The sequence below is a fragment of the Vitis riparia genome, chromosome 1, assembly GCF_004353265.1.
Source record: "Vitis riparia cultivar Riparia Gloire de Montpellier isolate 1030 chromosome 1, EGFV_Vit.rip_1.0, whole genome shotgun sequence".
Classification (NCBI taxonomy): domain Eukaryota; kingdom Viridiplantae; phylum Streptophyta; class Magnoliopsida; order Vitales; family Vitaceae; genus Vitis; species Vitis riparia.
In genome coordinates, this window is record NC_048431.1 from 19,085,324 (window position 1) to 19,109,108 (window position 23,785).

Below are 23,785 nucleotides of genomic sequence, written 5' to 3' on the forward strand. Positions count from 1 at the left end.
AGAAGGGATGAAGCAAAATTCAACAAATTCGCATAGTAATTTGAAACTTGCAACCTGGTACCAACATATATATGCTCTGATTTTAAGATAAAATCTAAATTAAGCACTTCCCGAGATTCTTTTTTGGCAAACTATATATCGTTTTGAAGTTGCAAAGTAAGGAGTCCAATGCTAAAATCAAACATAAATCAATGATTATAACAATACAATAATAACTGCTAATTTGTTTCATAATTAATTAATCGACAACTTCTACCACACTTGCATCAACAACTGATGGACAACTTCCACCACAATTGCATAAAGAACTGAACCTTGAATATATCAGAGAAAAGCCTTAAATTCCGTCTGAATTAAGTTGGAGAAACAAATGAGAGTAACTCCTCGTCTCCTTGGAATTTATCCATGTCTTCCTCCACCAAGTTAATCCATGCTTCTATTCCACCATTAGTTCCACTACTGTCGATGAAAATAACTAGATTCTTGAAAGGTAGGCTACCTGATCCAACCCATATAGGCTTCCCCCATCCAAAATCAGCTTCATATACAGGGAACCTACAAAAGCTGGTAAAGCGAAATGACTCTATCTCTCCTTTGGTGACTCTTTCAGCTCGCTCTTTCAAGAAATTCAAGTGCTTTATGCCCTCTGGAAGTTTTTTTATGTAATCTCCATCGATTTTTTCTATTGCTTCTCTCATTTGGTTCACAAGGGCATGGCGCTTCCCTTCTTTCATACCGTCGATGCATGGTCTTGTTATCGCAAACCAGATAATATTCCCAAAGTAATTCTCCGGCAATGGAGGGTCCATCCTTGTACGTAGGTTCACCGCATGCAGGATCGTGTAGATTTTTTTTGGGTCTACCATCCCATGAGTGACAGCCACAAAGCGGCTCCATATGAGAGCCGATAAGGCTTCGATACGTGTAGGACGCCTTGGGAGATCTTCGGTTGTGCTTTGATCAGCGTACTTCTCTTTAAGTGCAGCTACACTAGAGGCACTAAATACAAATCTCTTTGTCAGAATCTTCTCCTTTGTCATACCAGTGCTTGGATTGAACCCGGATAAATTTATGGGAGGGAAGAGGTTGGCCAGTCCAAATTGTGGACAGACCATATGAGTATCCCGGCGAGCCACAGCCGCCCAACCGTTGACAAATGTAACCACTGACGAAGCATCCGCGACCTTGTGGGAAATGCAAACACCAATTGCTATCCCACCGCACTTGAAGATATTGACTTGGATTGCCAGGACGATGTCGACTATATCGTCCAGTGCATGAGGAACGAATTTGCTTAGTTGCATGGGGTCCGGGTTGCATATGAACTCCGAAAGTTGGCACTTAACTTGGGCTTCAAAGTAGGGAACACCCTGGTCAGTGCAGTCGATGAAAAGATTGTCCTTGACTCGTCCGGCTAGTGGGTAGAATTGAACTAAGGTCATGGATAAGGTTTTCTTTAGCCAGATGGATCTTTCAATTGTATCAACTTTGACATCGCCATCCATTGGATAGAAAAGGACGATGGGTATAAAGATTGGACTGAGTACTTGATCAAGAAAGGAGAGTTGGAAATGGCGAAGGTGGGCAGGGGTCGGAGAAGATGGTTTTATGGTATCTGTGGAGATCACTTCAACCTCGATCTCTCCCATTGCCAATATTAAACACCAAACTGATCGGTACGCCCAACCCTGATTTGTGAATAGTCGTTCTGAATATTGTGATACATGGTTGATGATTACCACTCTTAAATACAGATACTTGAGTGGATATTGGACCCTTCACAACCACATATGGTCCAATTGCAGATCTAAGCGCAGATGGTATGTCATGTTAGGTAGTTAAAATGAAAAAGACACTTCAACTGTGATGGGTGTGTAGATGTATAGAATTCCAATAGGCTAATTGTATTCTTAAAACACAATACGAGTAGCCTATTCGTAAACCTAGAGGAAGCTACTTTTGATTCTCCAACAAATGCATAAGTTCTTTTGACTTTATGCCTCGGGAAAAATATCTTTGATTCCATTCAAAGTAATATGAAACATGCCAACGCCAACTTTAATTGAAGTATAAATTTTTTCCATTACAATTAAATACAAAAAGAAAAAAAAAACTGGAAATCTTTGTTATTTAGGCAATATGAAAAGAAGCCTAAAAAGTTGTGTCCCAAAAGATTATTTAGGCAATCTAGATGATCTTGCATAATTCGGGTAACATAAGAATGTCGTACCACATAAATTTTATCGAAGTACTATTTAATTAATACACATGTGGACTGTGTGAAGCATATGTTATACAACAATTAATGATTCATGCATGTAGTGATTCAAAATCTATACCAACCCAATTAATGTGTTGTTTCCCTTATGGATCATGTAATGATTCAAAATCTATGCCAACATGAAATTATCTAGATGAGATTTAGCATGTGTACGTCTTGAGTTGAAAATTGATATATTTGAAAAGATTTCTGATTAGATAGAGTTGGAAGCCTAGAAAGGAAGCCTACAAGCTTCCACAATTTGAATCCTGGAAGCACGGGACTGAATGGTTCTTTGAATTTTAGCCCAAATGTAATCCAATTTTCCAATTTCAAGATTTTTATTCAAAGTTCATTCACAGAATTTCATGAATAATTATCAAATACACATCAAGTAATACGTGTGAAACAATGAATCTCAATTAATCACAATAATATCACGTCACTCCAACATCAAAAGGCAATAGGCAGCAACTTCCCATTTATTTATCAACCTGTAAAAAAAGCTTAAAAAGAAAAACATTGGAAAAAGGAACTTGAAGTTGATCTTAGGTTATGGAAATGAGCTCTTACAATTTATTAGTTTCGATCAAATTGTGGCTTTGATGCATTAAATTTGGCCTTAATATATTATAATTAGTAGTTTTTTTTTTTATCATCAGTTAGCAAGCTGCCATTGGGGTTATTTCTTACCCTTCCACAAACCATATTCAATTGATTAATTAAATAAAAACTTATTTGAATTAATTAATTTATTACCCAACTCCACTTGATTTAATATTGGTTACGTTTGACTCATTCAAGATAAACTAATTGCATATTTGATAAACCAACTTAATAACTTAATTTAAGATAAATTAACTTAATAACTTAATTTATTACCCTTCCCATTCTCTACTTCTTTGAACTTTTTAAAAATTTTGGGGGTTTCATTTGATTTAGATACTGTTTAAATAGGTTCATTACACTTAGGAGGTAGTCAAATGACTTCTGAAAAAATCAAAATTCATAAATATTAAAAAAATTAGTAAGGGTACGAAGAATGTGAGGAATCCTCACATTTTTCGTACCCTTCCCATTCTCTACTTTCTTGAACTTTTTAAAATTTTTGGAGGCTTGGCTTGAATATTATTTAAATTGTTTCATTACACTTAGGAGGTGGTCAAATGATTTCCGGACAAATCAAAATCCACAAATACTAAAAAATTAGTAAGAGTACGAAGAATGTAAGGAATCCTCACATTCTTCGTATCCCTCCCATTCTCCACTTTTTTGAACTTTTTAAAAATTTTGGGGGTTTCATTTAGCTTGGATATTGTTTAAATAGGTTCATTACATTTAGGAGGTGGTCAAATGATTTCCGAAAAAATCAAAATCCAAAAATACTAAAAATTAGCAAGGGTATGAATATTATGAGGATTACCATTCTCCACTTCTTTGAATTTTTTAAAAATTTTGGGGACTTCATATGACTTGGATATTGTTTAAATAGGTTCATCACACTTAGAAGGTGGTCAAATGATTTCCACAAAAATCAAAATCCAAAAATACTAAAAAATTAGTAAGGGTACAAAGAACGTGAGGTTCCTATTTTGCACTTTTTTGAACTTTTTAAAAATTTTGTAAACTTCATATGGCTTGGACATTATTTAAATAGGTTCATTACACTTAGGAGGTGGTCATATGATTTCTGGAAAAATCCAATCCTAAAACACTAAAATATTAGTAAGGGTACGAAGAATATGAGGAGTCCTCACATTCTTCATACCCTTCAAATTCTCTACTTTTTCAAAATTTTAAAAAAATTTGAGGACTTCATATGACTTGAATATTGTTTAAATAGGTTAATTACACTTATTGGTTGTATAATGGATGAAAAAAATGATCATAACCCAAAAATACTAAATAATTAGCATGGGGGATAATAATTTGAGGATTCTCTATTGTCTACTTGTTTAAACTTTTAAAAGTTTTTGAAAAATAAAAATGATAAAAAATTTAGCAAGGAGTGTGAAATTCCATATTGTTACTAATTATATTTATTTTTTGTATTTTCAATATTTTGAACCAATATTTTATGTATTTAAATGTAAATTATAATAATTATTTTATTATTACAATTTTCAATTGAGTACATAGCTATCTTAATGTTTGAGCAATGTATACTTATTTAAATTTATTTCAATTTTATTTTCATTTTTTATAGAAGTCTAGTTAGACTTGCAATTCATTGAAATTATTCAATTATTTTATTTTTTTTACTTCTTAAACCAATTACATTATTTTTTTGCATTTTCAATATTCATCTATTTTTTCCACAAATAAGTTAAATTTAAAATTAAATAAATTAATTAACTCTCAATTTATACATTTTGTTATCGATTTATTTATTTACAATATTTGGTTAATTTTAATTTTTTTTTTCCTTCACCTCATCGCTTTATCACTTTATATTACAAAATAAAATAAATTCTAATTTCTTTTTGTAGAAAATTTGTATTTTTTAAAATTATTCAATATTTTTCAAAATTTATAAAAGAATTCATCATATTATATAATTAGATGTTGTAAAGAATTAAAACTTTTGTGTTGTATTGAATTATTTTATTTTATTTTTTGGCATGGGAGTTGACCGCTGGTAACCCACATAGCAAGTTTTTTTTTTCTTTTTATTCACAAACCTAACATGTGGCAAAATGTCATTGGTGGAAGATCGGAGGTATGGTACCGAAAAGAATATATGGGTACCAAAGCATGACCCAAAACACAACACGAGTAGCCTATTTCGTAAAGCTAGAGGAAGCTACTTTTGATTCTCCAACAAATGCATAAGTTCTTTTGACTTTATGCCTTGTGAAAAATATCTTTGATTCCATTCAAAGTAATATGAAACATGCCAACGCCAACTTTAATTGAAGTATAAATCATCTAGATGATCTTGCATGATCTAGGTAACATAAGAATGTCGTACCACATAAATTTTATCGAAGTACTATTTAATTAATACACATGTGGACTGTGTGAAGCATATGTTATACAACAATTAATGATTCATGCAATGATTCAAAATCTATATCAACCCAATTATTGTCTTACTTCCCTTACGGATCATGTAATGATTTAAAATCTATGCCAACCCAATTAATTAATCTTGGAATTGACGTGGATCATGTAATGATTCAAAATCTATGCCAACACGAAATATCTATATGAGATTTAGCATGTGTACGTCTTGACTTCAAAGTTGATATATTTGAAAAGATCTCTAATTACATACAGTTGGTAGCCTAGAAAGGAAGCCTGCAAGTTTCCACAATTTGAATCCTGGAAGCACAGGGCTGAATGGTTCTTTGAATTTTAGCCCAAATGTAATCCAATTTTCCATTTTCTAGATTTTTATTCAAAGTTCATTCACAGAATTTCATGAATAATTATCAAATACACATCAAGTAATACATGTGAAACCATAAGTCTCAATCAATCACAATAATATCACGTTTCTCCGATGTCAAAAGGTAATAGGCAGCAGCAGCTTCCCATTTATTTATCAACTTGTAAAAAGAGCTTAAAAAGAAAAACATTGGAAAAAGGAGCTTGAAGTTGATCTTAGGTTATGGAAACGAGCTCTTACAATTTATTAGATTCAATCAAATTGCAGCTTTGATGCATTAAATTTGGCTTCAATATATTATAATTAGTAGTTTTTTTTTTTTTTTTTAATCATCAGTTAGCAAGCTACCATTGGGGTTATTTCTTACCCTTCCACAAACCATATTCAATTGATTAGTTTTAATTAAATAAAAACTTATTTGAATTTATTAATTAATTACCGAACTCCACTTGATTTAATATTGATTACATTTGGGTTTGACTCATTCAAGATAAACTAATTGCATGTTTGATAAACCGACTTAATAACTTAATTTAATTCATTAAATGAATTAAATATATTTAATAAAAATAACTTAATGATATGATTTAAAGTAAAAAATAACTTTAAATAATAAATAAAAATAATTAATTTATTATTAAGTCCACATTTTCATTTTACCTTTTGATTTTTATTTGTTTTAATTATTTCTACATCTCTTTTATTATTCTACGACATCCATTATTATTCAATATTTTTTATCATAATTATAATTTATAAGGATAAATATCTCAATTTAATGATTTAAAAATATATTTAAAATTAATTTTATCAAATAATTTTAATACTTAAAATAAGAATTAAATAATAAAATTTAAATTATTAAATAATAAGTATTAAGTTTTACTATATGAACGGCTGCCACGGCGAATCAATCAGTCGTTGAGATATCCGCTCAGTTTGTCACTTCTTTCTTCCCATCTAATACGTCATTAATTAGGCCTGAAAAGTAAGGTCAATGAAAATTGTGTCACAAAGAGGCTTGTATTGGACGCAACAAAATTAGATGCACTCACAACACGGGTTTTTCTATTGTGTCACTTCATAAATATGCTGTTGCTGCCGCTAAAATGATGAATTGCCACCCATCGTCTTTGAGTCTTTGAGGGAAGTATCCAATGTTTTTCTGACAGTAACAATCCTTTTAATATATATATATTCATGTAGCAGCTGGTGCAGGTTCCCATCGTATACACTTTAAAGTTTATAGTTTATTTTTGTATGGTTTTTTCAAACTCATTTTATTTATTTATTTTTTATATTAAATAATTTATAAATTTATAAAATTTGAACTGTTAATTATATTTGATTTTATTTCATATTTTGCACAATAAATTAAATGAACAAAATTAAATTTTTAACACTGTCTTTTGTCCTTGGTACTTTTTCATAACCAAATATAAGTTTCTAGAAAAAGGCCTAGAGTTAAAATAAATGAATAAAACATCTAGTGGAATGCTAATAAACAATATTCCCATATACATGTTTTCACGGCATTCTATAAGATCATGACAGGCAACCTTGACCAAAAAAAAAAAAATGCTAACAAACATCTCTATATAGATGCTTTCATGTCACTCTATAAGTTCATAACATACAAAACTTTTAATTAAAAAAAAAAAAAAACCATTAATAGAATACTTGGAAATATAGGGGGTGACTTATTTGTTTCATTTTTTAATCATCATTTAATATCACATTTGACATGTCATCCATCACATATATCCTTTGCCCTGCATTTTACCATTTCCATATCCAGAACATGCTTAGGAATGGCAATAGGACGGGTTTTTTCAGGTACCCACCCCGCCCCTAATGAGATGGGGTTCAATTTTAATAAATGGGTTTGAGAATTTTTTTTTAAAACTTGGGATGGGTTCGAGTATTGCCCCGTTCCGCCCCACCCTGGCCTGATTATATATAAAATTAATTTAATTTAAATTTAAAAATTAAGTTAATTTAATTTTTATTTTACTATTTTTAATATATAGATAATAATAAAATATTTTTAATAAAATAAGTTATAAAAAATATAATAATTTAATTATTTATAAAATATATTTATTTTAATGTAATTAAAAATTTAAAATTAATTTAAAAAAAAAATTCAAAAAAAGAGTTAAACGGGGCGGGTATGAGAATTTATCATTTATGCCCCGTCCCGTTTAATTTTTTAAATGCGACAGGGATGAGAATGATTTTGAATAAATGGGGTGGGGTTGGGATAGGGGCAACCCGTCCTGAACCCGCCCTGTTGCCATCCCAACACATGCTTAAGCAACAAAAGGGCATTTTTGTCCATATACATCATAGGGACTTTATAACAAGTTTGTATAAACTTGGTACCCACTAAAGCATAATTCTCCTAAATTATGAGAGTCCTATGATGAGAGTCCCTTCTCTGCTTCTCAACCATCATTTAGGGGTGATTAAGTTTGATATGATTTGCTAATATGACATGAGTCCAACATATTTTTTTGGGGGTTTTCATTGAGTATAAATAGGTTTGGGTCAAATTTGTACTAACCAACATAACTCGTTTAATAAATATGTAATTTTTAGATTAATTTTAATTATATGAATTTGCTCTGAATTGATCCATCTAATAATCTCATTATTAATTTAATTATATCTTTTAACAATTTAACTCATATTTGATTTATTTTAAATAAATAAATCAATTGAGTTATAAATATATTTGATTAAGATATTAATTAATTATATATATAAAAGGCTTAACTCAATTTAAATATTAAATAGGAGTTAGTACTCGATTATTAAATGGATTAAATAAGTTACACAACATAATGAAAATCCGGGTTAAATAATAAAATGATTAAGTAAAATTTTATATATGATAGAGATTAAAAATATTTTATAAGTAAAACATTAAATAAGTGTAAAATTAAAATAATATTAAATTAATTACAATGTTAAAAAAAATTATATTGAAAAATTAATTAACTAAAAAATATTTTAAAATATAAAATTTATAAATAAGTAGTTAAATGATTCATAATCGCGTTAACGAGTTTAATAGATTAGAATGATTAATAGTTTAAGTTCATATATAATATAATTTAATTTAATTCATTTATTACATAGGTAAACATATTGTATAATGTTATATGTATAATTTAACCAAAATCATTTACTATAACAATACAATAGTAACTGCTAATTTTTTTCAAAATTAATGGGTCATAGACAACTTCCACTACACTTGCATCAACAACTAACCGTACGTGAATGAACCACAGAAAAGCCTTCTGAATTAAGTTGGAGAAACAAATGAGAGAAACTCCTTGTCTTCTTGGAATTTACCCTTGTCTTCCTCCACTAGGTTAATCTATGCTTCTATTCCACCATTACTTCCATTGTCCATGAAAAAAACTAGATTCTTGAAAGGTAGGTCGGCTGATCCAACCCATATAGGCTTCCTCCATACAAAATCAGCTTCATATAGAGGGAACCTACACAAGCTGGTAAAGCGAAATGACTCTATCTCTCCTTCGGTGAATCTTTCTGTAGACCCTCAATTTTGTCCCTTTAACACATGTCTTTAAGTTCGTTTTCAGTGCTTCACAGTAGTTCCTTGGTGGCCCAGTACTACTCATACTACTGATTACTACTCAAAAAGTGCTATTTGATAGCTTATAATTAATCCTTTTAAACACTTTTGAGTAGTAGTTAGTGCCTTTTAACCCAATTAGCATGTTAAGGCTCCTTGCAATCAATTCTAATCAAAATGTGTAAGTTTTGGTGTTTTTGTTAGTATTTTGATCACCAAAGCATTAGGAGATTGAGGAGAGTTATATGGAATCCTTGGCAAAGCAATGAAGAGCTCAGAAACATGAAGAACCAAAGCTTTGAAGTCCTTTGCCATAAGCAAATCCGGAATGCAATGAGAGAAGCAAAGAGGAGAAAAGCAAAGCAAAGAGGAAAACAGAGGACAGCAGCTGCAGTCTTTCTTCGCACTTTTGGAGCACTTCCCGAAGTCCATTTTCTACATGCTATATACCGTTTCGAAGCTCAAGAAGTCAAGAATCCAACGCTTCAAACCGTGCATGATTTGGAGCTGAAACGAGGAAGTTATGACTTTTGGAAGAGAACTGCTCCAGGTATGCGAAAATTTCGCATACCTTCTGAATGGTATGCGAATTTTGCATACCCCTATGCGAATTTCGCACACCTGTGCGAAATCTCCCCTGTTTTGCCGACTCCACATGAGATCTTTTCTTTTAGATATTTTTGTATAAATTTCCATTCTTCTCCTTGTAATCCACCAATCATAAGATTTCTTAGCTAGGAAGGATGGAAAAGCTTCTCTATATATACTCCTTTGCATCCGTTGAAACATATAAGGAGAAATATATGTAATATACCAAAATATATGTGAAATTAACGAACAGGGCACTTGCTCTGTTTCTTCTTTATATTCTTGTTTTCTCTTTATTTTTCTTTCTAGCCAACCAAACTCTGAGGATTTTTCCTCAGAGGATGAGAGGCTAGGCTCTTTGTCTCTTGGAGTGAAGAAAGCCGGGTAAGTTTCCACATGCATAAATTGGAAGTTTTGTTGTTTTAGTTTGGAATGAAGAGTAAGTGTGTCCCATGAATGGTTTCTACGTTTTTAGTTAACTTAAAACACCTTGGAGTCACCTGGGCCAACACTTGGTAAGGCAAGTGATCTCCAACCATGGAGATGCACTAGTTTACCCCTTGCGAGCCTCTGGTAGGTGACTTGAAGGTAGGATTTTCTAGAATTGCCAACACTTGGTAAGCTTTTGGACTCCAAGGAGACATCCATTAGTTATCTCTTGCGAGCTTGTGACGGGTAATCCAAGGTTAAAGATCACCTTGAATGGCAAGTGCTAGGTGAGAGGTATGAGCCATTGCAAGTTGCATCAGTGAGAGGGATTTAGTGTTTGAACCCATTAATGGGAAGCATCTGTACAACACCGGTTGGAGAAGGAACTATATGTTAATTCTCTAATGCGAGGAAAAGAAACAAGTGACCGGAACTCCCTTTTTGTATGAAGAAGCTGAGCCTAGTGATCTGAAACTCCAAGAAACACTTTTCTTTATAAGTAAAATCAGCTATTGTTTTTGGTTAGCTTAAAACCTTTCTTTTTTCTACCGTCTTTATGTTTTCTTTTGAAGCTAACCTTGAAATGAAAAGACACCAATTCAGCTTTGAATTGATATCATTTGTGAAGTGAAAACCCATCCCAGTGAACGATCCTAGAGCCACTATGCTATAGTAGCTTTGTCTTTGCTACCCTAGTATATGGTGTAATAGGTTATAAATTTTGTTGATTAATCCCTCAATCAAGGAGCACCAGCTGGACACGAATCAGCTGAGACACCAATTAGGCATGAATCAAATGGCGCCGTTGCCGGGGATGGTGCCACTTTGCAGTGATATGATCTTTTGAGAACACTTGTGATCTTCATCACAAGTTTGGTGACTTTTCTTTTCCTTTTACTAACTCTTTTTATTTGTTTTTGTTTCTCTCTTTGTTCATATTTTAGTATACTTTTTATTTAGTTTTTAGTTTACCTTAGTTTTTTCTTTGAATTGTTTTTCTTTTGTTTTCTTTTGTGTTCTCTGTTTTTAATTCACAATTTGCTAGTTGTGCATGCCATATTGAATACGAGATAGCAGAGGAAGCCATGAACTTCATGAGTTATGTGGCTGAATTTTCAAGAGAATGGGGTGAACCAAATGCTAGAGATATGGGAAGAATGATGTCTCAACCTAAAGCTAAGGGTGAGATGTATATTTTAAATGATGGCATAGACATGAAGGCAGAGATTGCAGCTATGGAAAGGAGATTGGATGTGCTAGAAATGAAGAACATGCAAGAAGTGCAAGCCATCTCTCAGACACCATTGCAAGCTATGCCTTGTGCCATTTGTCTATCTTATGAGCATTTGGTGGAAGAGTGTCCTATCATTCCAACGGAGAGGGAAATGTTTGGTGATTGCAACACCTACAATTCCAATTGGAGGGACCATCTAAATTTCTCTTGGAAATCACAGCCACCTCAGTATCAGCAACCTGCTCAAGCACCACAGCAAGCCTCAAACCTTGAACAAGCTATGATGAATCTTAACAAGGTCATGGAAGACTTTGTTGAAGCTAACAAATCCATCAATGCTCAGCTCAGTCAAAGAAATGACTGTGTAGAGAAAAAGATGGATGAAGTGCAAAATGATCTATCTCAGAAGATAAATAATCTCCAAGATTCAATCTCAAGGTTTGCCAACCTCAACAAAGTGCAAGAGAAAGAAAACTTTCCTTCTCAACCTTATCAAAATTCCATGAGTATCCATGAAATGGAGGCTCAAAAGGGAGAATTTTCAATGGTGAAGGAAGTTAAAATGGTTATCACTTTGAGTGGTAAAGAGGTTGATATGGCCACATTCAAGCTAGAGCATGAAACAGAGAATGAAACAGAGAAAAAGAAGAGGGAGGAAATTAAAGGAAAGAGAAAGGGAATTGTTTCCATTGCCATCATACATAGCAAATCTCTAGTGAGAGATGCAAACTTCATATGGGATCCGGGCAAGCTGAATCAGGATCAAATTTTTTGATGGACTTAGTCTTTTTCAAGACTAGCTAGTCCATAGCTTTTTGTTTTATTTATTACTTGTTTTAATTTTGATTTCAATGTTTTAATTTTGATTTCAATGCTTTAATTTTGATTTTAATGCTTTAATTCTAGTTTGTTTTGATGCAATATAGGTTTTTGGATGATCAAAATCAAGAGGAATTGCAAAGGAAGAAATCGGGAAGAAATCGGAGCGAAAACAGAGCAAAAACAGAGCAAAAACAGGGGAAAAACAGGGGTCTGCGAGATTTCGCAGCCTCTGCGAAATCGGCCTTTTGCTGCAAAACCGTTTCGCAACTCAATTGACTCCTCTGCGAACGGTTTCGCAGCTGCGAAACCGATGTTTGGCATACGAGTGCCACTCGCAGCACAGGAGCCCCCATTTCGCAGCTGCGAAAGCGGCTGCGAAGCTCCAAAGCATGAAATCCTCCATTTCGCAGGGAAAGCTCCATTTGGAAAGGTGTTTCGCAGCTGCGAAACCACCTTTTGGCACACGAGTGCCACTTCGCAGCACAGGAACCCCAATTTCGCAGCTGCGAAGTGCTCTGCGAACCACTAAGGCGTAAAAAGCCCCAATTCCGCAGCGATTTCTCAGCAATTTCTCCATTCCGTGGGGTGTTTCGCAGCTGCGAAACCAATGTTTGGCACACGAGTGCCATTCCGCGGTACAGTGACCCCAATTTCGCAGCTGCGAAGTGAGCTGCGAAACCAACTTTTGGCACACGAGTGCCATTCTGCGGTACAGTGACCCCAATTTCGCAGCTGCGAAAGCGGCTGCGAACCACCAAAGCATGAAAGATCCCATTTCCGCAAGAAAAACTCAATTTCGCAGAGGATTTCAAAGCTGCAAAACCAACTTTTGGCACACGAGTGCCATTTTTGCAGCAAATTGACCCTTATTTCGCAGCTGCGAAACGACTGGGAAGCATAAAAACTCCAAATTTCGCAGCCAAAGCCCAATTTCGCAGGGTATTTTTAAAAGCTGCAAAATGGCTGCGAACGTAAAAACTTCCAATTTCGCAGCCAAAGCTCCATTTTGCAGGGCACTTTTTGGCTGCGAAATCACTTTTGAGCTTCGAAATGGCTATGAAATGATCTCCAAGCTTCGAAATGGCTGCGAAATCACCTCCAAGCTTAGAAATGACCTTCAAATTCCGAAATTGACTTGCAAAATAGAGGGAAGTTTGCAAAAACACCTTGCAAAGCTAAGGGAAGTTGCTAAAATGCCAACAGAGCCCCACGCACCAGCTGAGTACCCTCTGGAACTCATAAACAGCCACTCTTCTCCATTTCAGCCATGGCCAAGACTAGAGGAAAGCCTCGCGCACACCTTGAGATCACACACATAAAGCCTCTCATTCCATTTCTTACCTCCTTAAACCATCAAATCCCATAGCTACCAACTGAGAGCTCCAGTTGAGGAGACTATGCCACCTAAGGAAACTACCAAAACAGAGGTTGAAGTTCTGATCCAACCCACTCAAGAGGCCACCACAGATGCATCAGCTCCACAGGACCCTTCCATTACTTGATCATCTTTTTATTTTTTTGTCTTTACTTATTATATTAGTATACATAATTCCATGTTTTGATGTCTTGTATTCTAGGATTGGATGTATTACTGATGATACATCATACATAGACATCATTTTTGTTTAAACTTGGCATTTTTCTATTTCCTCTACTCACTAACTCTTATGTTTTCTTTGAAACATGTGGTTTCTCCTATACGACTCAGACTCCATGTCACTCAGGAGGTACCACTTCCTCCCTATTTTTTAATCGCTTTTGTCACATTGAGGACAATGTTCAGCTTGGTTGGGGGAGAGTTGAGGAAGTAAGTATTGTTAATAATGCTAAGTTATTTTGGTAATTTAGTTGCTTTTTGCTTAATTTTTAAAATTTTTAAGTTTTTTATTCTACTCTCCATGGTTATTAAGGAAAAATTTTCAAAATGAAAAGGGAGAAATTGAATTTTTGTCTTTTTACTTGACTTAGAGTTTGTATTATGCTTACTAAAGTTGATGAATTGTTGAAACATCTATTGAATTCAACCTTAGTTCTTCCACTTTAAGCTATTCACACACTGTGCACACTAGGTTCCGAGTATAAGATGAAAAACTATTTCCCTCTTGGCTTAGGAAAATTTTAGACTTGGTACCTTTGACCTCATTTAATAGTGTTGGGACACCTTATAAAAGGCCAATGAGTCTTTGGAAAAAAAAAAGAACGAAAGAAAAATGTTTGCTTGCCTTGAAACCCGAGCAAGGTCTGAAGGGTATATGGTGAAAACCTTTGAAACCTGGTGCCCTAAGCCTTAATTGGTTGGGAGTCACCGACCTCAATGCTCGTTACAAGGGTGGATAGGTGGAGTTTAACATACTGTAGGTGCTTGGGTATTAAAAATTCATTCTCAAAAGTCCGGGGTGAAATCCGAGGAGTTAGTGGTTGAAAAATCCTTAAAGCTTGATGCCCTAAACCTTGATTGGTTGGGAGTCATCGATGGACCCCCGTTATATGGACAATTTAAAAAAGAATACCTTTAAGCCTTGTACTCCTACAATGAAAAAAATTGTGAAAGAAAAGAGGTGCGTTCTTAGCCTATTGGAGGTTGATTAGTTTGCTAAGCTTTGAAAAGAACTAGGTTGAGGGGAGAGATTAGTTCAACATACTATATTCGGAAACTAATAAATAACACTTAGATTTTTGTGGAAGAGTAAGGTTTGACCCTTTGGGAGTGGAAACTCTTTTAAAGCTTAAATTTGCATAATGCCTTCTCTTTAAGAATTGTGACTAGGCAAATTATTTGATAACTCTTGTTGAAGTTTGAGTTTTATTTCTTTAATGTTCCATGTGAGAGTTTGATTAGTCATGCCACTTAAACATTTTTTGAAGTGATCAGCATGATGTTGTAAATTATGGTAATTTTATTTTTATTTTTCTCTCCTTCATTGCTAAGGGACTAGCAATATGTCGGTTGGGGGGAGTGATTACTACTCAAAAAGTGCTATTTGATAGCTTATAATTAATCCTTTTAAACACTTTTGAGTAGTAGTTAGTGCCTTTTAACCCAATTAGCATGTTAAGGCTCCTTGCAATCAATTCTAATCAAAATGTGTAAGTTTTGGTGTTTTTGTTAGTATTTTGATCACCAAAGCATTAGGAGATTGAGGAGAGTTATATGGAATCCTTGGCAAAGCAATGAAGAGCTCAGAAACATGAAGAACCAAAGCTTTGAAGTCCTTTGCCATAAGCAAATCCGGAATGCAATGAGAGAAGCAAAGAGGAGAAAAGCAAAGCAAAGAGGAAAACAGAGGACAGCAGCTGCAGTCTTTCTTCGCACTTTTGGAGCACTTCCCGAAGTCCATTTTCTACATGCTATATACCGTTTCGAAGCTCAAGAAGTCAAGAATCCAACGCTTCAAACCGTGCATGATTTGGAGCTGAAACGAGGAAGTTATGACTTTTGGAAGAGAACTGCTCCAGGTATGCGAAAATTTCGCATACCTTCTGAATGGTATGCGAATTTCGCATACCCCTATGCGAATTTCGCACACCTGTGCGAAATCTCCCCTGTTTTGCCGACTCCACACGAGATCTTTTCTTTTAGATATTTTTGTATAAATTTCCATTCTTCTCCTTGTAATCCACCAATCATAAGATTTCTTAGCTAGGAAGGATGGAAAAGCTTCTCTATATATACTCCTTTGCATCCGTTGAAACATATAAGGAGAAATATATGTAATATACCAAAATATATGTGAAATTAACGAACAGGGCACTTGCTCTGTTTCTTCTTTATATTCTTGTTTTCTCTTTATTTTTCTTTCTAGCCAACCAAACTCTGAGGATTTTTCCTCAGAGGATGAGAGGCTAGGCTCTTTGTCTCTTGGAGTGAAGAAAGCCGGGTAAGTTTCCACATGCATAAATTGGAAGTTTTGTTGTTTTAGTTTGGAATGAAGAGTAAGTGTGTCCCATGAATGGTTTCTACGTTTTTAGTTAACTTAAAACACCTTGGAGTCACCTGGGCCAACACTTGGTAAGGCAAGTGATCTCCAACCATGGAGATGCACTAGTTTACCCCTTGCGAGCCTCTGGTAGGTGACTTGAAGGTAGGATTTTCTAGAATTGCCAACACTTGGTAAGCTTTTGGACTCCAAGGAGACATCCATTAGTTATCTCTTGCGAGCTTGTGACGGGTAATCCAAGGTTAAAGATCACCTTGAATGGCAAGTGCTAGGTGAGAGGTATGAGCCATTGCAAGTTGCATCAGTGAGAGGGATTTAGTGTTTGAACCCATTAAAGGGAAGCATCTGTACAACACCGGTTGGAGAAGGAACTATATGTTAATTCTCTAATGCGAGGAAAAGAAACAAGTGACCGGAACTCCCTTTTTGTATGAAGAAGCTGAGCCTAGTGATCTGAAACTCCAAGAAACACTTTTCTTTATAAGTAAAATCAGCTATTGTTTTTGGTTAGCTTAAAACCTTTCTTTTTTCTACCGTCTTTATGTTTTCTTTTGAAGCTAACCTTGAAATGAAAAGACACCAATTCAGCTTTGAATTGATATCATTTGTGAAGTGAAAACCCATCCCAGTGAACGATCCTAGAGCCACTATGCTATAGTAGCTTTGTCTTTGCTACCCTAGTATATGGTGTAATAGGTTATAAATTTTGTTGATTAATCCCTCAATCAAGGAGCACCAGCTGGACACGAATCAGCTGAGACACCAATTAGGCATGAATCAACTACTTACCTTTTTTGAGTCACATCGGAGATTTTGGTTGAGGGATTATCTGACCCCTTATTGTGACCTTTGGCAGCCTTAATTTAGAATTAGGCTTTTCATTCATTTTTAGGATAGTTTTTAGATGCACTTGGCCCATTAAGCACCATCCTAGGCCCACTTAGATTCACCTTGACCCGCTTAGACCCACCTAGGCACCCTCTAGCCTACACACTCACTTTAGGTCCACTTAGGCATCCTGACCCACCTATGTCACCTTTTCGGTAATTCTTACATGACTTACATAATTTGCATGATTTGCACTTTTAATGCTTGCGTGTACTCGATTTCTTATTTATTTATTTATCTATTTATTTTATTTATATATTTACTTATTTATTATTATTTAGTTAGTTATTTGCTTTTATTTATTTATTTTATAGAATATTACATGAGATTGATGATTAATTCCATAAACTGATGTCCTAACTATTTTTGTATACCTATGATAGACATAATGTTTTTAATTGCATAATTTTAATTAGTTTTAATTTTCAATTTCATGACCCTTATTGATATGAATTCTTATTTTATTTTGGCATGAGATTTGAATGCACACATTGGTGAAGATCCTTGATGTACACGGCTGCATATATGTGGGGATATTTTATGCGACATGGAAGAAAGATTTTTGATTGTTAAAAAAAGGGAAGGCAGATCAGGCTGAATGGAGGATGGAAAGAAGATTTTTATTTTTCTAAAAAGGGGGTTGACCACGTATTTGGAAGGGAAACAATAATAGAAAAAAGAGTCACAGGTCAGAATGAGGGTGGGGGATTCTCGAAGAAAGAGCGGCCAGAAATTCTCTCAAAGTGGAGGCCTGCCACTGGGGAGAGACGGGAAGCACACAGCCGTATTCCTTACCATCAAGAGGACCAGCACGCATCACAGATTCGATTCAAGACATGAACCAACAGCAGGTCACTCCGGGGGAATCTTCAAGGCTGCATCTCTGATGGCAAGACCACCATGTCTATTTATGAAAGGAAAGCAAGCATTACAGACTTTCATGCGGTGATATCGGATCGTGTGTTCTTTGATATCAAGAAAGCTTGCAATTTCAGCGTGGAACCCGTCACCAACGAATGCGATACTGCTCTCAGAAAATACCTTGAAGTTTATGAGATCATATATCCTCAATTTATACGCTTGACTAATCTTTGTTAGTTCTTGATTGATATCTAGTTGACTTTATTTGATCTAAGGCCGTTTAGTTATCTTCTTTGACATTTGTTCGTTTATATTTGATTCATGGAGGCCATCGGAAAATTGTGAAGATTGGCCTCCATTCACACCATTTCAGTTTGCTTGGTTGCCAAAAATTTTACTTTATGATTTTGTTTCTGTTTGTTTTGCTTGGTACAATGTTTCTCATACGTTTTATTGTTCTCAAATTAATTTCTCTTATTTTAAAATAAAATACTTTTCTCAAAATGTTCCTTATAAAAACCTATTTTAAAAATTCATTTAGAGTCCTTAGAATCAAAAACCCCATTTTCTTAAAATAACATGCAACCATTTTTTGATCGGTTTGCATCTTTCTCGGTTTTTAACGAAAATTTTGGTTTGAAATCAAACACGAATCAAAGCTTGTGGTCCCAAATAAATGAGATAATTCTAAGCTAAATTCGTGTATATCAATTGGGGAATTGGTGAAACCCCTACATAAGAAAATCTTTTCAAAAATTATTTTTGTTGCCACTTTTGTCACTTGTTGAAATTATGTCTATCTTTTTTAGGAATTGTATACAAGATGAGTGTGATAATTAGTGTTTTCATATACTTTGATAATTTTTGCTATGCTAATTAGAGAACGAGCATGCTAGGATTTCTATATTTTATTATTTATTATCTAACCCTTCATGTCTTATGGAAGCGCATTGTAAGTTATCTATGTTATCCAGGTACGTCCCTTATCACCTACTTTCTAAATTTTGTAAACAATCATGTCACTGTGAAATATGCATATGTTTGATAATCCTTAGGTGCTTAGATATATGCTAGATTCGCTATGATTAAATACATGTTGTGTGTTATACTTCTATACTAACTTTGATGTCTTGTGATAGCACTTAAGAAGCAGTCCAGGTACGTACCCTAAATCTTCTTCATGATTGTGATTGGTTTTCCTACTAAGCATGCTATTTTTCGAAATCACCTAGCCTACTTAGGTATCCATAATTAATCGGTTAATTGCTATATTTCCCTCAACTTAGTCAGTAGAGACCTCTTTAGGGCTTAGAGGGGTGCTACCTCCTAGAGGTACCTTCCCAATAAGTAACCTGATCCTCGGACCTAGACTCGGGTTTTTCAAAGACATGCTTTTCCAAAAACTATGGAGTCATTTTTTAAGGTTTTATTTCTTGTTTTATTTTCCCTTTAAAATAAAATAAAATAAGTGGCGACTCCAACTTTTTCCAAAAATTAATTTTTCACAAATAAAAAGCGAGTCTCGCCGATCGAGTGGGGGCGCACGTGAAAAATGCGGGTCCACACTTTCAGCTTGCTCTTTCAATAAATTCAAATGCTCTACGCCCTTTCGAAGGTTTTTTATGTAATCTCCATCAATTTTTACTATTGCTTCTCTCATTTGGTTCACAAGGGCATGGCACTGCCTTTCTTTCATACCGTCCATACTTGTTGTTGTTATCACAAACCGGATAATATTCCCAAAGTAATTCTCTGGCAATGGAGGGTCCATCCTTGTACGTAGGTTCACCGCATGTAGGATCGTGTAGACTCTTTTTGGGTTTGCCATCATATGAGTGATAGCCACAAAGCGGCTCCATATGAAAGCCGATAAGGCCTCAATACGTGTAGGACGCCATGGGAGATCTTCGGTTGTGTTATGTTAGCGTATTTCTCTCTCAAAGTAGCTACACTAGAGGTACTGAATACAAATCTCTTTGTCACAATCTTTTCCTTTGTGATACCAGTGCTTGGATTGAACCTAGATAAATTTATGGGGGGGAAGATGTTGGCTAGTCCAAATTGTGGACAGAGCACATCAGCATCCCGGCGAGCCACAGCCGCCCAACCGTTGACAAACATAACCATTGACAAAGCATCAACGACCTTGTGGGAAATGCAAACACCAATTGCTATCCCACCGCACTCGAAGATATTGACTTGAATTGTCAGGACCAAATCAACTATATTGTCCAGTGCATAAGGAATTTGGTTAGTTGCATGGGATCCGGGTGGCATGTGAACTCCGAAAGTTGGCACTTGACTTGGGCTTCGAAGTAGGGAACACCCTGGTCACTACAGTCGATGAAGAGATTGACCTTAACTAGTCTGGCTAGTGGGTCGAATTGGGTTAAGGTCTTGGATAAGGTTTTCTTTAGCCAGATGAATCTTTCAACTGTATCTACTTTGACACCGCCATCCAATGGATAGAAAAGAATGATGGGCATAAGAGTTGGAGTGAATGTTTGATCAAGAAAGGAGAGTTGGAAATGGCGAAGGTGGGCAGGGGTCAGGGAAGATGGTTTTATGGTATCTGTTGAGATCATTTCAGCCTCGATCTCTCCCATTACCAATATTAGACACCAAACTGATCGGTACGCCCAACCCAGATTTGTGAATAATTATAGTCGTTCTGAATATTGTGATACATGGTTGATGATTACCACTCTTAAATATAGATACTTTAGTGGATATTGGACCCTTCACAACCACATATGGTCTGATTCCAGATCTAAGCGTAGATGGTATGTCATGTTAGGTAGTTAAAATGAAAAAGACACTCCAATTGTAATGGGTGCGTAGATGTATAGAATTCCAATAGGCTAAAGGAAAATTCTACAGTAGCCTATTTCGTAAAGCTAGAGGAAGCTACTACTTTTGATTCTCCAACAAATGCATAAGTTCTTTTGACTTTATGCCTTGTGAAAAATATCTTTGATTCCATTCAAAGTAATATGAAACACGACAATGCCAACTTTAATTGAAGTTTAAATTTTTTCCATTACAATTAAATACAAAAAAAAATTGGAAATCTTTGTTATTTAGGCAATATGGAAAGAAGCCTAAAAAGCCGTGTTCCAAAAGATTATTTAGGCAATCTAGATGATCTTGCATAATTCGGGTAACATAAGAATGTCGTACCACATAAATTTTATCGAAGTACTATTTAATTGATACACATGTGGACTATGTGAAGCATATGCTATACAACAATTAATGATTCATACATGTAGTGATTCAAAATCTATACCAACCCAATTAATGTGTTACTTCTCTTATGGATCATGTAATGATTCAAAATCTATGCCAACACAAAATATCTAAATGAGATTTAGCATGTGTACGTCTTGACTTCAGAATTGATATATTTGAAAAGATCTCTGATTACATACAGTTGGAAGCCTAGAAAGGAAGCCCGCAAGCTTCCACAATTTGAATCTTGGAAGCATGGGACTGAATGGTTGTTTGAAATTTTACCCCAAATGTAATCCAATTTTCCATTTTCTAGATTTTTAGTCAAAGTTCATTCACAAAATTTCATGAATAATTATCAAATACACATCAGGTAATACATGTAAAACCATGAATCTCAATTAATCACAATAATATCACGTCACTTCGATGTCAAAAGGTTGTTGATGTCGCGACCCGTTAGGGATGCAGTATTTCCCTAACGTCGACGCTCAATCAACTAATAGTGATGCTTCTTTCCACTCCCTTGCAAAAAATGTCCGGACAGGTTGTCCAGACACACCATTCGAAGTTCTAATTAGATTGACAATAATAGAGAATTTCTCATCTTGGGAGTTTCTTCAGTGGCTCTTTCTTACTTTCCCCCTTTTTCCATTTTGTTGTGGGAATCTTTTATTATGCTTAGAGCCTTGTCACATCTAGGCTGGGAAAGTCTTTTGACTTTTACAGTCATGATGACATGATTGCTCAGAGGGTGGCAGGGCAATCATTATCCTTTAAGCGGCTAATAGAGATTGTTGGTGGGGCGACCTGGCGTCTCACTTGTTGCTTGATTCTGCGGGCGACGTAGTGCAGAGCATGGCAGGTCGATTGAAAAGACATGGGGATGTCCCATCGAGCATGTCTTTAATGGGAAGAAGAGTGATTGCCCGCGGAGTACAGTGAGGGACACTGTTTGGAACTCGTCATGTAGTCTTGGAAGAGCATGAGGTAACCGACCATTGACTGTTGGATCCGAACTGGATGTTCCTAGCTGATGGAACACATTCGGTCAGAGGCGAAGGGATGCCACATGTTCCACACCAGGGTGCCTTGAAAGGTTAAGGTAGGCTGCCACGTGTCTGTCCAGGGGAGGTTCCTACAATGCCCCATTTTAACCTGTTTGTTTTGTCCGGACATAAAAGGCGGGTTAAAATGATTTCTTCAAAATTTTTCAAGGATTGCGTGACACGTGGCGCATGGGCAAGACATTTATGACAAGACGTCGTTCTTGAAATTGCTACTAGGCAGTGTGTCGCTTCGAATGGAGTGCGGTTGGGCGCCTTGTCGTTTAGGGTTCCTAGGGATTTTATCCCATAAATAGGAAGCTAATTTCTCTTTGATAGTACTTTTCTCTCATTTTCACTCTACGCTTCCCCTTTGCTTTATTCCGACCATACTTAGGTAGTGATCTTGGGCTTCACACAGCAGCGCTTTCTTCGGGATTTCTCAACCGGTTAACTCAGGCGGCCGTGGTTCGGTTCATTTTCTTCCTGTAAGCACTCGACAGGTACATTCCCCATTTCTCTTCTGCGTCTCCTATTCTCCGTTTTTCCTTGATTGGAGTGTTTGTTTGCGATTGGGGGTTTGTGGTGACATTTGAGAGTTTCGGTGGGTTAGGAAATGACTTTGTCGGAATTTGTAGAGGAGGGTATGGGATTGTTCTGGGCCAATGTACTCTATTGGTGTCGCACCCTGGTGGCCCTCGTTAGGGTTAATCTTGGTTATTTTTCGCGTTTTGAGGCTTTGTTGAGTCTGCTAGGCGTTTTTCGTCCTTTGGTGTGTTTGAAAGTTGCAGCGGGTTAGTCCCTGGCTAGGGTTAAGAATCGATCAGTGGAATCGGGATTCTTGATTTGGGAGGCCACTGAATCGAGCATATTACCCAGTGAGGTTCCTTGGGGCGTTGTCTTCGGGGCAGTAGGGTTGGGTGGCTGCTTTCTAACTATTGGCATTGTGCCATGCAGGTTCAACTCGACCCAACGCTCCAATATGCCTGCAAAAAAGGACACTGTCTTGCCCAGCACGACTGGGCAAGGTGGGAAGGGTGGACGAATAGCCGTGAGTTCTGGACGCCCCTACAGGAGAAGCCTATTGAGCTTCTCAATGAGCAGGAGTTCCGCGATAGTTTCTGTCTTCCAAATGGCGTCTCTATTCAGCTAAAGGAGGGGGATCCAATGCCCACAGAGAAGGCCAAACACAATGCCATTTATTTTAGCAAAGAATAGTTCAACACGAGGCTATGTTTTTCCCTTCGGTCATTTTTCAATCAGTTTCTTCATTACACCTAAATCACTCCGATCTACATTCATCCCAACATCGTTCGGGTGCTAATAGGGTGCAGCATCCTGAATATGCTCTTCCATTTGGATCTTTCCCTACTGGAGGTCCTTTTCATCTATACCATCAAAAAGGGCAAAAATGACATCTTCAGCATGTTCGCTCTCATCTCGTCCCTTCAGTTAGTGATGAGCCTCCTTGACTAGAATAAAGGAGG

The 23,785-nt window shown here is 35.8% G+C and overlaps 1 protein-coding gene and 1 pseudogene across 1 annotated transcript; both read right to left on the reverse strand.

Moving 5' to 3' along the window:
• Positions 1-353: 353 nt before the first annotated feature.
• LOC117920771 (stemmadenine O-acetyltransferase-like) lies at positions 354-1,649 on the reverse strand. Its single transcript, XM_034838397.1, has one exon. It carries the CDS (start codon positions 1,647-1,649, stop codon positions 354-356), a length of 1,296 nt encoding a protein of 431 aa, XP_034694288.1.
• A 7,315-nt stretch (positions 1,650-8,964) lies between these two features.
• On the reverse strand, positions 8,965-20,298 carry LOC117920779 (annotated as a pseudogene).
• Between the last annotated feature and the right edge of the window lie 3,487 nt (positions 20,299-23,785).